The sequence below is a fragment of the Patella vulgata genome, chromosome 3 (genome assembly GCF_932274485.2).
Source record: "Patella vulgata chromosome 3, xgPatVulg1.2, whole genome shotgun sequence".
Lineage (NCBI taxonomy): Eukaryota > Metazoa > Mollusca > Gastropoda > Patellidae > Patella > Patella vulgata.
Genome location: NC_065881.2, coordinates 85510380 through 85526312, shown reverse-complemented (window position 1 = coordinate 85526312; position 15933 = coordinate 85510380). Strand labels below are relative to the sequence as shown.

The window sequence follows — 15933 nt, the reverse complement described above, 5'->3', positions numbered from 1 at the left end:
CCACAACTCCATGCTTACTGGTCTCGTAGATCTATCTGTATAAACAGACTCGACTGAATTCTGTGTGTTATTGAAATGTGTTGATGCGTCTAACAGAGAAATGTGAGAGCTTTTAAAGAGATATAAATAGCTCCAGCAATAATAGAATAGATCATAGTCTTTAGCATGAACAAACGGAGGAGGATAATAAAATAAATTACTATACTCTATAATATTGTGTTTAATCATTTAACACAGTGTGTTAGTGTAATGTTTCCATACCCAGGGCCAATGCCAGAATATTCTGTAGTGATAATGTGCATCCCCCTCCCACGCTCTAAAAAATGAGTTACCAACATCAAATGTTTAAAACAGATGTTTCGTAGACAAAATGAAACGCATAAATCATACCTGATGTAGGCCAGGGATTGTTTTTACAGAATTCTTTACAGTTCACATTGATAGATCCATTGTACAAAACTCTAGCCACCAAAGCTCAGTATTTTTCCCTCTAACCCGCAAAGGTCAGTATCGTGGGACTATAATCCACAAAAGGTCAGTATTGTTTCCTCTAACCCGCAAAGGTCAGTATTGTGGCTCTCTAATCTCCCCAAGCTTAGTATTGTGGCCCCTAACCCCTACAGCTCAGTATTGTGGCCCTCTGACACCTACAGCACAGTATTGTGGCCCGCTGACCCCCCCCCAAGCCCAGTATTGTGACTCTCTAACCCGCCCAAGCTCAGTATAGTAGCCCTCTGACCCTCAAGCTCAGTATTGTGGATCTATAACCCTTAAAGTTCAGTATTGTTCCCTCTAACCCTCAAAGGTCAGTATTGTTCCCTCTAACCCTCAAAGGTCAGTATTGTTCCCTCTAACCCTTAAAGGGCAGAATTGTGCCCCTCTAAGTCCCAAATTTTAATATCAGTATTTTGCCCTTCTAACTCGCAAAGGCCAGTCAGTATTGTGCCCCTCTAACCCTAAATATAGATCGCGCCGTTCAAGATTATGATGGAAATCCCACTGTGCTATGTCCCGGACTACTCTTATATCTAATTCCAACCTCGGTTTTTCGTCCCATCCGAAAGACTATACGTTGTCCCTTGCCAGGCCCTCTGTCATGTACCATTGACAAGGGGGAAACCACACCGAAAAATCCAGATGAACTTTCTCGGTCAATGCAGGGATCGAACATGTGACCCCCAGGTTAGCGAGCCATGGCCCTAACTGCAGAGCCACCGTAGTACCTCGCTAGTCTGTCATTGAGTCAACTGGCGGGGTTTCGATTCCCCGGTTGTACGTGACAAGGAGTAGGGTCGCCTGTCCAACCTTGTGGGTTTTCTCCGGATCCTCCGGTTTCCTCCCACTGCTAAAGACCCCTACGCGCAAGCGAATTATTGAAATAAAATTGAACCATGTGTTAGTCCCGAAATGACCTAGTTTGTGTCGATTGGACGTTAAACCTAGTTTGTCTCTCTCCCTCTCTGTAAAATGGACAATGAAAAATGAATATATTGAATATTTCAATCAAATTAGTTTATTTTGAGTGTTTGAATTTTTGACAAGATAGTCTCGATTACCAAGTATCATTGTTACGATAATGAACAAAGTCTCGATTATCCATTTTTCCCCCGTTATAATATCAAACAACGCATGTGTTCTAATTAATTCAATAGCATGGTCTGGGGAGTTAATTATGGAGAGAGAGAGAGAAATGGGGTTTAACGTCCACTCGACACAAACTAGGTCATTTCGGGACTAACATATGGTTTAATTTTATTTACATAATTCGCTTGCGCGTAGGGGTCTTTAGCAGTGGGAGGAAACCGGAGGACCCGGAGAAAACCCACGAGGTTGGACAGGCGACCCTACTCCTTGCCACGTACAACCGGGGATTCGAAACCACGCCAGTCGACTCAATGACAGACTGTATGATACAGCGCGCACACGCTAACCATTCAGCCATCCAACCCCCCAGTTAATTATGGACTTTTCATCTGCAGAAATGTCTAAATAACAATTCCACAATATTTGAAGCCAGAAAAAAAGAACTGTAGTAGGCAGATTTAGCTCTTACATAAATCATATTTAAGATTTATCTTGTTGTTGTGATGTCTTTTTTTTTGTCTTTTTTTTTCTTTTAAGAAAATTGAAACAATTGTGTTGCGATTTTTTTTTTGATTTGTTTTTAGAAAATTGAAACAGCACGATTTTCCTCTACATTCCACAACAGCCGAACTATCTTACAACTTTACCATGATGTATACAGAACGTTCCTGAAATATTAAAATGGAAACCTAGAACATGATAGAAATAATGAAATCAAATATTCTACTTTTCGGGGACACGGTTGCTAAGTGGGTAAGACGCTGGCTCGCTAGCCTGAAGGTCGCGAGTTCGATCCCTGCATTGGCCGAGAAAGTTCATCCATGTTTATATTCCAAAGATCTCGGTTCCTTTCCATATTGGCGCATAACGGACCGTATATTCCTAGATTATACCACCGTTACATCATAATTATGGTTGAGTTCGAATTTCGTGAATTCGGAGAGAAAATGTCCGTCATAATCGCTGCTCCCCTTTACGCAAATAGTGTAAAAGCATGTAATACCGTGCCACAAATATATGTTACGCTTGATCTTGGGGTTCTTTTACGTGCACACCAGTGTGTACACGTGACTTCGTGGTTTTGTTTCACAATATGGTAAGCTACAACATACTCGTTTATCACTTTAAAGTCGCTAAACTACAACATACTCTTTTATCAGTTAACAATTGCCAACGTCAATTGACAGGTGTGCTTTTACGTGCACGCGAAATGACTTAGTTTGTGTTAAGTGGACGTTAAACCCCATTTCTCTTTCTATCTATTTCTCAATTAAATATTAGATAACTAATTAGAATACAATGATCAGTGTAAAATTTTTAATATTTTTCATTTGTATTATTTATTTTGAAACTAGAACAGCCAGCTCTTCATCTAAATCTTACATACTTCAACTTTTATGAGAGTATGATATTAATGATTTGTCTCGTTTGTCCAGTGTCGTTGCTACAGTAATAAACATTCTACACTACATCCGCCAACACTTATAACTTCGCTCAGAATAAAGTAATTTGAATAAAATTTGCAATATATTCATTTATCATGATGTATTTTTGAACTATTATAGCAAGAACGAACATCTCTTTAACTAAATCTTACATAATGTATCTTTAATAGGAGATGGTTCTCTCGGCCTAAACTATTTGTTAAGGCCAGCGCAATTTTCGTCAAGGTCGCTGAGATGTAAATAACGTTAGGGCACGTTATTAATGGCGAGATTGAAGGTTAGGGTTAGGGTAAGTATTTGGGCTAGTTCCAGGGTTAGAGGGAACAACACTGACCTTTGAAGGTTAGAGGGAACAATACTGACCTTTGAGGGTTAGAGGGAACAATACTGAACTCTAAGGGTTATAGATCCACAATACTGAGCTTGAGGGTCAGAGGGCTACTATACTGAGCTTGCTGGTTAGAGAGCCACAATACTGAGTTTCGGGGGTTAGAGAGCCACAATACTGAGATTAGAGTGTTAGAGGGACACAGTTCTGAGCTTGGGCGGGTTAGAGAGTCACAATACCGGGCTTGGGGGGTCAGCGGGCCACAATACTGTGCTGTAGGTGTCAGAGGGCCACAATACTGAGCTGTAGGGGTTAGGGGCCACAATACTAAGCTTGGGGAGATTAGAGAGCCACAATACTGACCTTTGCGGGTTAGAGGAAACAATACTGACCTTTTGTAGATTATAGTGCCACGATACTGACCTTTGCGGGTTAGAGGGAAAATACTGAGCTTTGGTGGCTAGAGTTTTTACAATGGATCTATCAATGTGAACTGTAAAGAATTCTGTAAAAACAATCCCTGGCCTACATCAGGTATGATTTATGCGTTTCATTTTGTCTACGAAACATCTGTTTTAAACATTTGATGTTGGTAACTCATTTTTTAGAGCGTGGGAGGGGGATGCACATTATCACTACAGAATATTCTGGCATTGGCCCTGGGTATGGAAACATTACACTAACACACTGTGTTAAATGATTAAACACAATATTATAGAGTATAGTAATTTATTTTATTATCCTCCTCCATTTGTTCATGCTAAAGACTATGATCTATTCTATTATTGCTGGAGCTATTTATATCTCTTTAAAAGCTCTCACATTTCTCTGTTAGACGCATCAACACATTTCAATAACACACAGAATTCAGTCGAGTCTGTTTATACAGATAGATCTACGAGACCAGTAAGCATGGAGTTGTGGAATTTGTGCACCATATTATTCATATCGGTCTCTCTGGCTAAAGGTATTTACTATTTATTATAATTATCATCACAAACACTTTCAGAACATCATCGTCGCCATTATCGTCATTGACAGACATTTGTAAATTAAGTTAAGTGTCATATACGGCCTGTATGGTTTAAGGTATTTTCTATTTTATGCTCAGTGGACGTTAATCGCCCCCCCCCCCTCTCTCTCTCCCTCTCTCTCTCATCTCTGCTCTTTCTAGAATAATAGAGTGGCTTGAATAGGCGGGCCATGTCATTACGTGACGCATTCGAGATGTAACTGTCTTTAGTCGACACGTTATGTCATTACGTGACACATGCGAGATGTCATTATCTTTAGTCGACATTTTATGTTATTACGTGACACATGCGAGATGTCATTATCTTTAGTCGACATTTTATGTTATTACGTGACACATGCGAGATGTCATTATCTTTAGTCGACATTTTATGTTATTACGTGACACATGCGAGATGTCATTATCTTTAGTCGGCATGTTTTGTCATTACGCGACACATACGAAATGTCAACCGTTGTGCGTACATTTTATTTTTATGGAAACGAGATAATCCCGTTCAAATTTGTTCAATTTCATGCAATGATTAGTATTTCCACAGATGAGGGGTGCCACGTTGGCTCAGTGAGTAAGGTACATGCTCACTAATCAATCAAGAGTTCCGAAGCTGAATTGACCCCCCTGCTGGCAGGGAAAGTTCCCGGAATTATCCAGCGTGGTTCCCTCTTGTCCGTGGTGCGTGATGGAGTGCCAGACAAGGAAAAGCATCTACTCATTCGGATCGAACGAAAACCAGAGGACCTACAGGCCTCAACAATCTTTAGTTCGATGGGGAGAGAGAGAGGGGAGAGAGAGAGAGAGAGAGAGAGAGAGAGAGAGAGATGGGGTTTAACGTCCACTCGGCACAAGCAGATTCGAAACCACGCCACCATTAGACCCCCGTCCTCCGTCCCGCGGCGTGCACGTAAATAACCCTTGATGTTTTGAATTCAACTGCTGTCTGATGTAAAATGTTGTACCTTCCAGCACCTACAGGGCTAATGCATACGCCATCCAGGACGATGTCGTACGCCATCCAGGACGATGTCATACGCCATCCAGTGTGCTATGGGGCAAATTTTGTCCAGATAGTGGATCTTCTTCGTACTCTTATACACCAAAGTGTACACGGGTCTTCGGTTTTTCGTTCCATCCAATCGACTAGACAGTTGTCCTTTTTCATGTCCTCCGTCCTGCATCACTGACAAATGGAATCCGAGACGGAAAAAACCGAGAAATTTTATCGGCCAATATCGGAACCAGGGGCTAGAAGTCCTCCGTCGATCACCACTGACAAGGAACTTTATCGGCCATGCAACGGGACCAAAAGGCTGGCGAATCAGTGTCTTAACTACTGAGCCAGTATGACTCCCATGCTACATAGAGGTAAATAGTTTATATAGTCTGATATTAATAATAATAATAATAATATTTACAGGTTTAGATCAATGTGAAGATTCGTCTGATACCAACTTCTGTAATGAAAATATTAACGACTGTACACCTAGTGATAAACAATACAAATATCCCATGACTGATATGGATGTCATGTGCATGAAAACATGTGGTGTATGTACAGGTTAGTGTTATTCGGTGGGGTGGGTGGGGTAGAGTGGGGTCGGTACGGGCGGGGTGAAATATACCCTCTACGGGTTAGGTAGAGTTGTGTGGGGCGGGGTGGGTGGGGTGGCAATATACCCTTCTACAGGTTAGTGTTATCTGGTGGGGTAGAGTGGGGGTGGGGTGGGTGTATCATACCCTTCTACGGGTTAGCGTTATCTGGTTGGGTAGAGTGGGGGTAGGGTGGGTGTATCATAGCCTTCTACAGGTTAGTGTTATCTGGTGGGGTAGAGTGGGGGTGGGGTGGGTGTATCATACCCTTCTACAGGTTAGTGTTATCTGGTGAGGTAGAGTGGGGGTGGGGTAGGTGTATCATAGCCTTCTACAAGTTAGTGTTATCTGGTGAGGTAGAGTGGGGGTGGGGTGGGTGTATCATAGCCTTCTACAGGTTAGTGTTATCTGGTGGGGTAGAGTTGGGGTGGGGTGGGTGTATCATAGCCTTCTACAGGTTAGTGTTATCTGGTGGGGTAGAGTGGGGTGGGGTGGGTGTATCATAGCCTTCTACAGGTTAGTGTTATCTGGTGGGGTAGAGTTGGGGTGGGGTGGGTGTATCATAGCCTTCTACAGGTTAGTGTTATCTGGTGGGGTAGAGTGGGGGTTGGGTGGGTGTATCATAGCCTTCTACAGGTTAGTGTTATCTGGTGAGGTAGAGTGGGGGTGGGGTAGGTGTATCATACCCTCTACAGGTTAGTGTTATCTGGTGAGGTAGAGTGGCGGTTGGGGGGTGTATCATACCCTCTACAGGTTAGTGTTATTCGGTGGGGTAGGGTCGATTTCAGTGGGGTGGAGTGTAAAATACCATCTATATTAGTGATAGTGATATACACATATGTGATATCACAATTTGTGCTTTGCTTCAATGAAATTGAATCACAATGCGATCCTATTAATTCGTTATAAATATTGGATTTCTCTCTTTAAAAGGGGGGTTGGGTGGCTGAATGGTTAGCGTGCGCGCGCTGTATCATAAAGTCTGTCATTGAGTCAACTGGCGTGGTTTCGAATGCCCGGTTGTACGTGGCAAGGAGTGGGGTCGCCTGTCCAACCTCGTGGGTTTTCTCCGGGTCCTCCGGTTTCCTCCCACTGCTAAAGACCCCTACGCGCAAGCGAATTATGTTAATAAAATTAAACCATATGTTAGTCCCGAAATGACCTAGTTTGTGTCGAGTGGACGTTAAACCCTCTCTCTCTCTCTCTCTCTCTCTCTTTAAAAAGCCCAGTGTGTATGTATGCCTATGTAATTTGGAGACGATGATGGCATTATGCATTGCCAACTGTCAAATTTCCTTACCGGGAACCTGGCAAACTCCCTCCTGCAAAAAATTTCTGGATGCACCTCTGGGTGGGTGGAGTGTAATATACCGTTTACAGGTTAGTGTTATCTATTGGGGCGGGGCAGTGTGATATTCCCTTTGCAGTCCACTTTACACTCGGTTAAATATACACGTAGAAGGGTCGGTGTGGATTTACTCTTCCAACCGTCACAGGTTCTTACTGAATTGTTCTGAGAACAGTGAAAGAAGTTAGGGATCCGCACTTGGTTCAGGAACGGACTGGGAGTGTGGTGTGCTAGGGAACCCTACAGAATTTAATATTATCACGTAGTTTGGTGGCCATTTTATTGGTGGCCATTTTATTCAGGATATAAAGAACCATCTACAATCAAATTGTCAACGATTTTTTTGCGATGTGTAAGGGAGGGTGCGAGATCCCCGGAGCCCCTAAAGTAGGGGCCTTCAGGCTTGGTTTGGGGGTTATCGTGGTGTAGATCAATCCCCAATTGTACCCATTTACGGACTATACTGATTAGAAGTTTGTATTTCCATATTTTTTAGAAGTTGGTTGCAGTGAAGGATATTATGACGATTCGCAGAACTCGTGTACGGCCTGTAGCGAGAATTGCCTTAACGGAAGATGTAATCCTGACAACGGCTTCTGTACTGACGCATGCGACGATGGCTTTTATGGCAACACCTGTGACTTCCAGTGTCCCTTGAATTGTGGGTTGTATGGTTGCTATCGTTACACAGGGATATGTTATTATTGTGAAGATGGATGGTATGGAGAAACGTGCGATATAGCATGTGACTGCCCTCATGGATGTAACCAGGTGACGGGTGAATGTGGTTGTCAAGGTGGATTTGGAGAAGTAAGTTACTATGGGACCGCGTGTGTTTTGGAATGTAGTGCTAATTGTCACCATGGGTGTGATAAGTTAACCGGTAGATGTAACTACTGTAATGAAAGCCTATTTGGAGAACAGTGTGACCAGATGTGTTTGGGGTGTGATTTTGGCTGTTTCAGTGACCAGATTGGCGGCACGTGTTATTATTGTGGAGAAGGCCAGGCGTGGGATTATTGTGATCGAATATGTCCTGCAGGTTGTCATGGAAACGTTTGTGAACGCAATGGCTATTGTCATAATTGCAAAGTGGGTTTCTTTGGTGATTATTGTCTTGATTTTTGTCCTGGTAACTGCCTTGGCCCATGCAATAGAACTAACGCTCAATGTAGGGAATGTATAGTCGGTTTTTATGGTGATCATTGTACTGAGGGTTGTCCTGGTAACTGCCTTGGTCCATGTAATAAAATTGACACTAAATGTAAGGACTGTAAAATCGGTTTCTTTGGTGACTTTTGCACTAAGAGTTGTCCGAGCAACTGTCTTGGACCATGCGACAGACTTGACGGCAAATGCCGAGACTGTAAAAACAATATGGCGGGCGATTTCTGCATTCTTCCTTGTAGCATCGGTTGCAAATCGAATGGAAATCAAAGGCGGTGTTATCAAGATGGTGCATGCGTATCTAAATGTGTTGATGGTTTCTACGGCAAAATGTGTGACCTTGAATGTGCATGTAAGGTCGGGTGTGATCAGAAAACTGGCGAATGTAGCACCTGCACACCCGGTACCTATGGTGATATATGTAATAGGTTATGTGGCACTACATGTGTTGATGGGTGTAGTCCAACTTCCGGTCAGTGTCATAAATGCCAGAGTGGTTACTATGGTGAACAATGTAATATGTTATGTAGAGCCACCTGTAGGAGTGAATGTGACCAAATATCGGGTAATTGTAGCAAGTGTATTCGTGGTCACTATGGTGACAAATGCCATAATTTATGTCGAGTTACCTGCATTGAAGGGTGCGATAAAGTATCGGGTGATTGTGTTTCTTGTATTCAGGGTCACTATGGCAGCAAATGCGGTAAGTTATGTAGAGGCACGTGTGAAGGAGGGTGCGATAAAGAAACGGGGAGATGCGTTCAATGTGCAAGTGGTTTCTATGGCGAAATATGCAATAAAAAATGTATCACAAATTGTAAATGTCACCATGAAAGTGGGGAATGCAACGCTTGCGTGAGTGGTTACTATGGTGATGTATGTAACATCCCATACGCCGCCACCTGTGATTACGGCTGTGATAGGGCGACAGGTAAATGCATCAGGTGTTATACTGGTTACTATGGTGACATGTGCGAGGGTGTGTGTAACGCCAACTGTAATGGTGGTTGTGACAGAGAGGGGGCTAAATGTTACAGCTGCATAATCGGTTTTTATGGTGACGAATGTGAGCATGAATGTAATTCCAACTGTTATGGTGGATGTGACCGGAAGGGAGGAAAATGTAACAGCTGTAAAACTGGTTTCTATGGTGAAACGTGCGAGAACTCGTGTAATTCTAACTGTATTTCCGGATGTGACAGACTAGATGGTAAATGTGACAGTTGTGTCAGTGGTTACTATGGAGATACGTGCAATGAAATCTGCAGTTCAACATGTAAATCTGTTGTCGGTAAAATAACTCCTATTTGTTACCAGTCCAATGGAACGTGCATTGAAGGATGTCAACCCGGTACAAGGGGAGATAACTGTGGAGATGGTAAGTTGTTCTTGCACATACGTAATCACATCTAAACTCAAGATGTGCTTTTTTATAATCCATAGTAAGAAATTCGATGTTAAAGATATGAACCAGGCCATTTAATGCAATCTTAAAACTTATTTTTCTTGCTTCTTTGGTTTTTTCGGTTTTTGGGGTTTTTTTTTTGTTAGTTTGCTTGTTTAGAGTCTTTGCTCGAAATGTCTTTTAATGTGCAACCTTTTTTGATTTCCTTTTGAAAATGGCGGTAACTATGTTATGTCTTTGTGATGTGTTTGTGTTTGAATTTTTTTATTGACTGTTCTAGTAACCGTGGTAAAAGTAAACCATGCACCTTTAGAGTGTAAAGATGGTTACCATGGTGATGACTGTTTTAGTAATAAACCATGTACTGTTTATGTTATATTTTAGATTGTAAAGATGGTTACTATGGTGAGGACTGTTCTAGGAACTATGGTAACTGTTGTGATAATAAACCTATGTTATATTTTTGATTGTAAAGATGGTTGCTATGGTGATGACTGTTCTAGTAACCCTGGTACCGTCTATGTTATATTTTAGATTGTGAACATGGTTACTATGGTGATGGCTGTTCTAGTAATTGTGGTAACTGTTATGATAATAAACAGTGTGATTCTGTTACTGGCAATTGTGGTATAGAGGGATGCAAGGATGGTTTTACAGGACCAAAATGTGACATCGGTAAGTTTTCCATCTATGAAGCTAAAGCCGCAATTATCAAATATCCTTGAGTCAGGGGTTAGGGATTGGGGGTTGAAAGGGGGGGGGGTGCAAATATTCTAATCCCATTGCGCCCCCTTCGTTTAGCCCCTTTGTTTATATAATATAATATGCTTTAAAAGAATATTTTTTTTATTAGAGGCTGGATGTGAGGATGGGTATTATGAAGATCCAGGTAACTCGTGTACTGCATGTAGTAACAACTGTCAACTAGGCACCTGCAATCCTGTTAACGGATATTATACTTATGGTTGTATAGCTGGATATTACGGTAATAACTGTGAACAGAAATGTGATACAAAATGTTACATGGATTCATGTTATCCTGATACGGGCAGATGTTACGTCTGTAAATCTGGTTGGTATGGTGACATGTGCGATCAAAGATGTAACTGTCGCAACGGATGTAACCGAGAGAACGGAAGATGCAACTGTCAGACACATCATCATACCAGTAGTCAAATAAGTTATTACGGATCTTCGTGTCGACAGAAATGTAGTGAATACTGTTTCTACGGGTGTGATAAATATAGCGGTAGGTGTCACACGTGTGTTGAAAAGAAATATGGCGACAATTGTGATAAGAATTGTTCAAATTGCCACCAATGTTACAACGATCAAGATGGTGGCACCTGTGATAGTTGTGAAGCCGGGCAATACGGAGATAAATGCGACTTAAAGTGTCCTGAAGGTTGTGAAGGTGGTGTATGTTCAAGAGATGGCCGTTGCCATAGTTGTAAGTTGGGTTACTATGGTGACCAATGTACTGCCAGTTGCCCCAGTAACTGTCTAGATTCCTGTGGTAGAATTGACGGAAAATGTAAGGATTGTAAATTTAATATGGCCGGCGACTTCTGCAATCTTACTTGTAGCGATAGATGCTTATTGCGGCAAAATCAAAGGCGGTGTTATCAAAATGGTACATGCGTACTGAAATGTGTTGATGGTTTCTATGGTGAAATGTGTAATATGCCATGTAGTTCTAAATGTGATTACGGCGGATGTGATCAACAAACCGGAAAATGCAATCGGTGCATTATGGGTTACTATGGTGACACATGCAATATGCTATGCAGAACCACGTGTGATGGAGGGTGTAAACAATCGCTGGGTGAATGTATTAAATGTCATAACGGTTACTATGGCGCCAACTGCGAAAGGTTATGTCGTGTTACATGTGATAGGGGATGTGACAAAGAATCCGGTAAATGTAACTACTGTCTCCGTGGTCACTATGGCGACGACTGTAGCATATTATGTAGAGTGACGTGCGTTGGCGGATGTGACAAAATAGCTGGCAAATGTAACAGCTGTATGCACGGACACCATGGTGACAAATGTAATAGGTTATGTAGAGTTACGTGTGAAGGTGGGTGTGACAAAGTTACTGGTAAATGCCGTGAGTGTTTGAGCGGTTACCATGGAGACACGTGTGATTTAAAATGTGATAAACATTGCATTTGTGAAAAGGACAACGGGAAATGTATAACGTGTAAGACTGGTTACTATGGTGACAGTTGTGGCTACAAATGTAGCTCCACGTGTGAAGAAGGATGTGATAGGACAAGTGGAAAATGTATAAAATGTTATGACAGTTACTATGGTGACAGGTGCGAGGAGGTGTGTAATTCCAATTGTCATGGTGGTTGTGAGAGAACGGGGGGTAAATGTAACAGCTGTAAAACTGGTAACTATGGTGACTACTGTAATGAAGCTAGTAGTGCAAATTGTAAAGAGGTAGACGGTACCACGACTCCGGCCTGTTTCCAGAAGAATGGAACCTGTACTGACGGATGCCAACCTGGCAGAAGGGGAGATTACTGTGAGATAGGTAGGTTGTTTGGTCTCAGTCCACTAATTATTTTTGATTTTTATCAATGCAGTGCCACACATTCTTTCGCTTCTTGGTCGAGCCTTTACTATGCCTATTTTGGTTTATGTTTTTGGTCTAGAAAAGTTGAAAAGGGCTAGATTGTGACGATGGTTACTATGGTGATGACTTTTTTTTATATGTGCCTTCTATTTTGTATTTTAAAGATGTACCATCTATGATATTTTAGATTGTAAAGATGTACCATCTATGATATTTTAAATTGTAAAGATGGTTTCTATGGTGATGGCTGTTCTATTAACAATGATAACTGTTATGATAATAAACCATGTACCATCTATGTAATATTTTAGATTGTAAAGATGGTTACCATGGTGATGACTGGGCTGTTCTAACAACTATGGCAATGGTTGTGATAATAAACCGTATATATTCTATGTTATATTTTAGATTGTTGAAAGGGTTGCTATGGTGATGGCTGTTCTAGTTACTATTGTAACTGTTATGGCCATTAACCATGTACTGTCTCTGTTCTATTTTAGATTGTAAAGATGGTTTTTATGGTGATGGTTCGTCTACTAACTATGGTAACTGTTACGATAACAAACCATGTACCGTCTATGTTATATTTAATTGTGAGCATGGTTACCATGGTGATGGCTGTTCTAGAAATTGTCGTTACTGTTATGATCAATAACTATGTTATATTTTAGATTGTGAAAATGGTTACTATGGAGATGGCTGTTCTAGCAATTGCGGTAACTGTTATGATAATACACCATGTGATGTCGTCACTGGTAGATGTGGTGCGGTAGGCTGCCAAGAAGGATTTACAGGGCCAAAATGTGACGTCGGTTAGTTTCACCTGCTACGCCATCTTTGCGTTACTATGACAAAACACAGCAAGACAGAAATTGGGTTTAGCATTTAGAAATCCGTCGTGGTACGGGTGGAGGGGGCGGCATTTGTTTGGCGGAAACTCGATTGGTAGAGCTGCACAGTAGTACGATAAACCCCATTTCATTTCAGTTTGTTTCCAGTATAACACCTTTATCAGTGAACCGATGTTGCTGTATGTTGAGAAGGGGAGGGGTGGTGGATTGCCGAATGGTTAGCACGTGCGCGCTGTATCATAAAGCCTGTCATTGAGTCAACTGGCGTGGTTTCGAATCCCCGGTTGTACGTGACAAGGAATAGGGTCACCTGTCCAACCTCGTGGGTTTTCTCCGGTTTCCTCCCACTGCATAAGACCCCTACGCGCAAGCGAATTATTGAAATAAAATTAAACCATATGTTAGTCCCGAAATGACCTAGTTTGTGTCGAGTGGACGTTAAACACCATCTCTCTCTCTCTCTCTCTCTCTCTCTCTCCTCTCTCTCTCTCTCTCTGCTGTATGTTGAGGTTTTGTATAGTAATAGTCACGAAATAACGAAGTTGATAATAATGAATAGAAACATATTTTTTATTAAATTTATGATTATATAGGTTCCAAAACAACCAAAATTATAGACATGTCTTAATTTAATTCTACAGTTCGGTCGGGCTTTATTATTTGTTTATTTGTTTTTGTTTTTGTTTTTGTTTCAGAGGACGTTCTGTATACTGGTTGAAGACCAACTAGTTCGAGACTACCAGTGTTATATATTATCCCGCGTAGAATGAAGTGAAGAGTGGAATACTGAAACTGGATTCATCCTTCTGTCCGGCTTTCCTTCCGTTCTCGTCGTTTTTTCGGGGCATATCTCATAAACCGTCCAAGATATCTTTATAACACATGATACGACATCAACTTAAACATACATTATGCAAGAGCTAAATCTGCCTATTGCAGGTCTTTCTTTAAGCCTAAAATGATATCTATATTAAAATTAGACATTAATTAACTTATCCAGACCATAATCAACTCTCGATGTCATGGCTAGCCTTCGATGTTGGCTGGATTAGATTCCTATATGCCACTAACTGCCATTGATAATTTTAAAATAAAAAAAAGTGGATAATCGAGACTATGCTGTTTATATTAATGATTTTAGTAATGATGACCGAGACTATGCAAAAAATTTCAACCGCTTCTTTCACGGCTCATAGTGGATCAATTTGACTGAAATTTTCAGCAAATTACCTTTACACTATCTAGTTTTTAACTATTATAGCGAGAACTGCCATCTCTTTATCTTATCTCCCATAATGTATCTTTAACTATAACTATGTTAAACATCGTATAACCGTTATACGATGTTTAACAAATAGGTATACTATAACTTGTACACAAATATAACCAATATAGTCTAATTGGAATGTTTGATACTACTTGTTAAACGTCTTATAACATGTTCACAAATATAACCAAGTAGTCTAATTGGAATGTTTGATACTATGTGTTTAAACATACATTATACAAGAGCTAAATCTGCCTATTGCAGGTCTTTCTTTGTTATATAAATTATTAATTAGACATTTATTAACAAAACAAGACCATCGATGGCATCGGATACTCGAGATTTCAACTAGATTAGAACGATTCGCCATTTGAAAATTTAATTTAAAAATGGGAAAGCGAGGCTAAGAGCATGGTTACCACTATGCACACATCTTGTCAAAACTACAAACAGAGATAACTTGGCTCAGAATAAAGTAATTTGAAAGAAATTTTCAGTATTCCCTTTTTTGATCATCTATATTTGAATTATTATGGCCAACTCTTTATTAAACTCTTAAAGGCTCAATACCACTCTTGTTGCAACTAAATAATATTTCCCAATCATTATTCTGGTCAACAAATTGTACTATTATACAATATTCCAATTAATTGATGATACAAATTTCATCTTACCTAATTTTAAAAATTGGAAAAATTCAACGAAATGATTTGAAAAGCCTGACGTAAAGCTTTTCAAAGGTTACTTGGATTTAAAAATATTTTTGAACTCTCTGGACAAGTAAAATAGGATTTAATGGATAATTTACACAACAGGTAGGACACTAACACATCTAGTACTTAGAATAAGGCTATTTTTTATTTTCTGGAGCTTTCAAGCCAGCAAGAGTGTTATTGTCCCTTTAAATAATGTATCTTTAACATCTTATAACATGTCTACTAATAGTATTTGGGTGTTGCCATGGTTATTAATAACTATGAGATTGTATATCACTTTACCTTCCAAACTATGTTCAAGGATGTTGATGAACGAAGTAATTCATTGATACATTTAACAGATTTAAATATGATGTATATATATATATATATGTTATTGTTTAAATTATATTTTTGAATTTCATTTTTAATCTGTTTGTTTTATATCATCGGTAAGGTTGGGGGTGTGGGCGTCCGGATTTCAGTTTGGTTTCCAAAGTAAATAAGATTCGTTTAAAGGTGCATTATGTAAATTATGTGTAAAGATTCCATAATCAACTCTCTAGACCATCGGATGGTTGTGATTTTGAACGGATTGAAACAGTCGCCATTTAACAATTTAATGTAACAAGCGGT

At 40.4% G+C, this 15933-nt stretch overlaps 1 protein-coding gene across 1 annotated transcript; it reads left to right on the top strand.

Moving 5' to 3' along the window:
• Window positions 1-4127: 4127 nt before the first annotated feature.
• On the top strand, window positions 4128-15721 carry LOC126816433 (multiple epidermal growth factor-like domains protein 6). Its single transcript, XM_050542985.2, has 7 exons — window positions 4128-4324; window positions 5805-5945; window positions 7822-9870; window positions 10432-10572; window positions 10751-12442; window positions 13156-13296; window positions 14031-15721. The coding sequence occupies exons 1-7, from the start codon at window positions 4270-4272 to the stop codon at window positions 14051-14053; spliced, it is 4242 nt and encodes a 1413-aa protein (XP_050398942.2). The 5' UTR covers window positions 4128-4269; the 3' UTR covers window positions 14054-15721.
• Window positions 15722-15933: the final 212 nt, after the last annotated feature.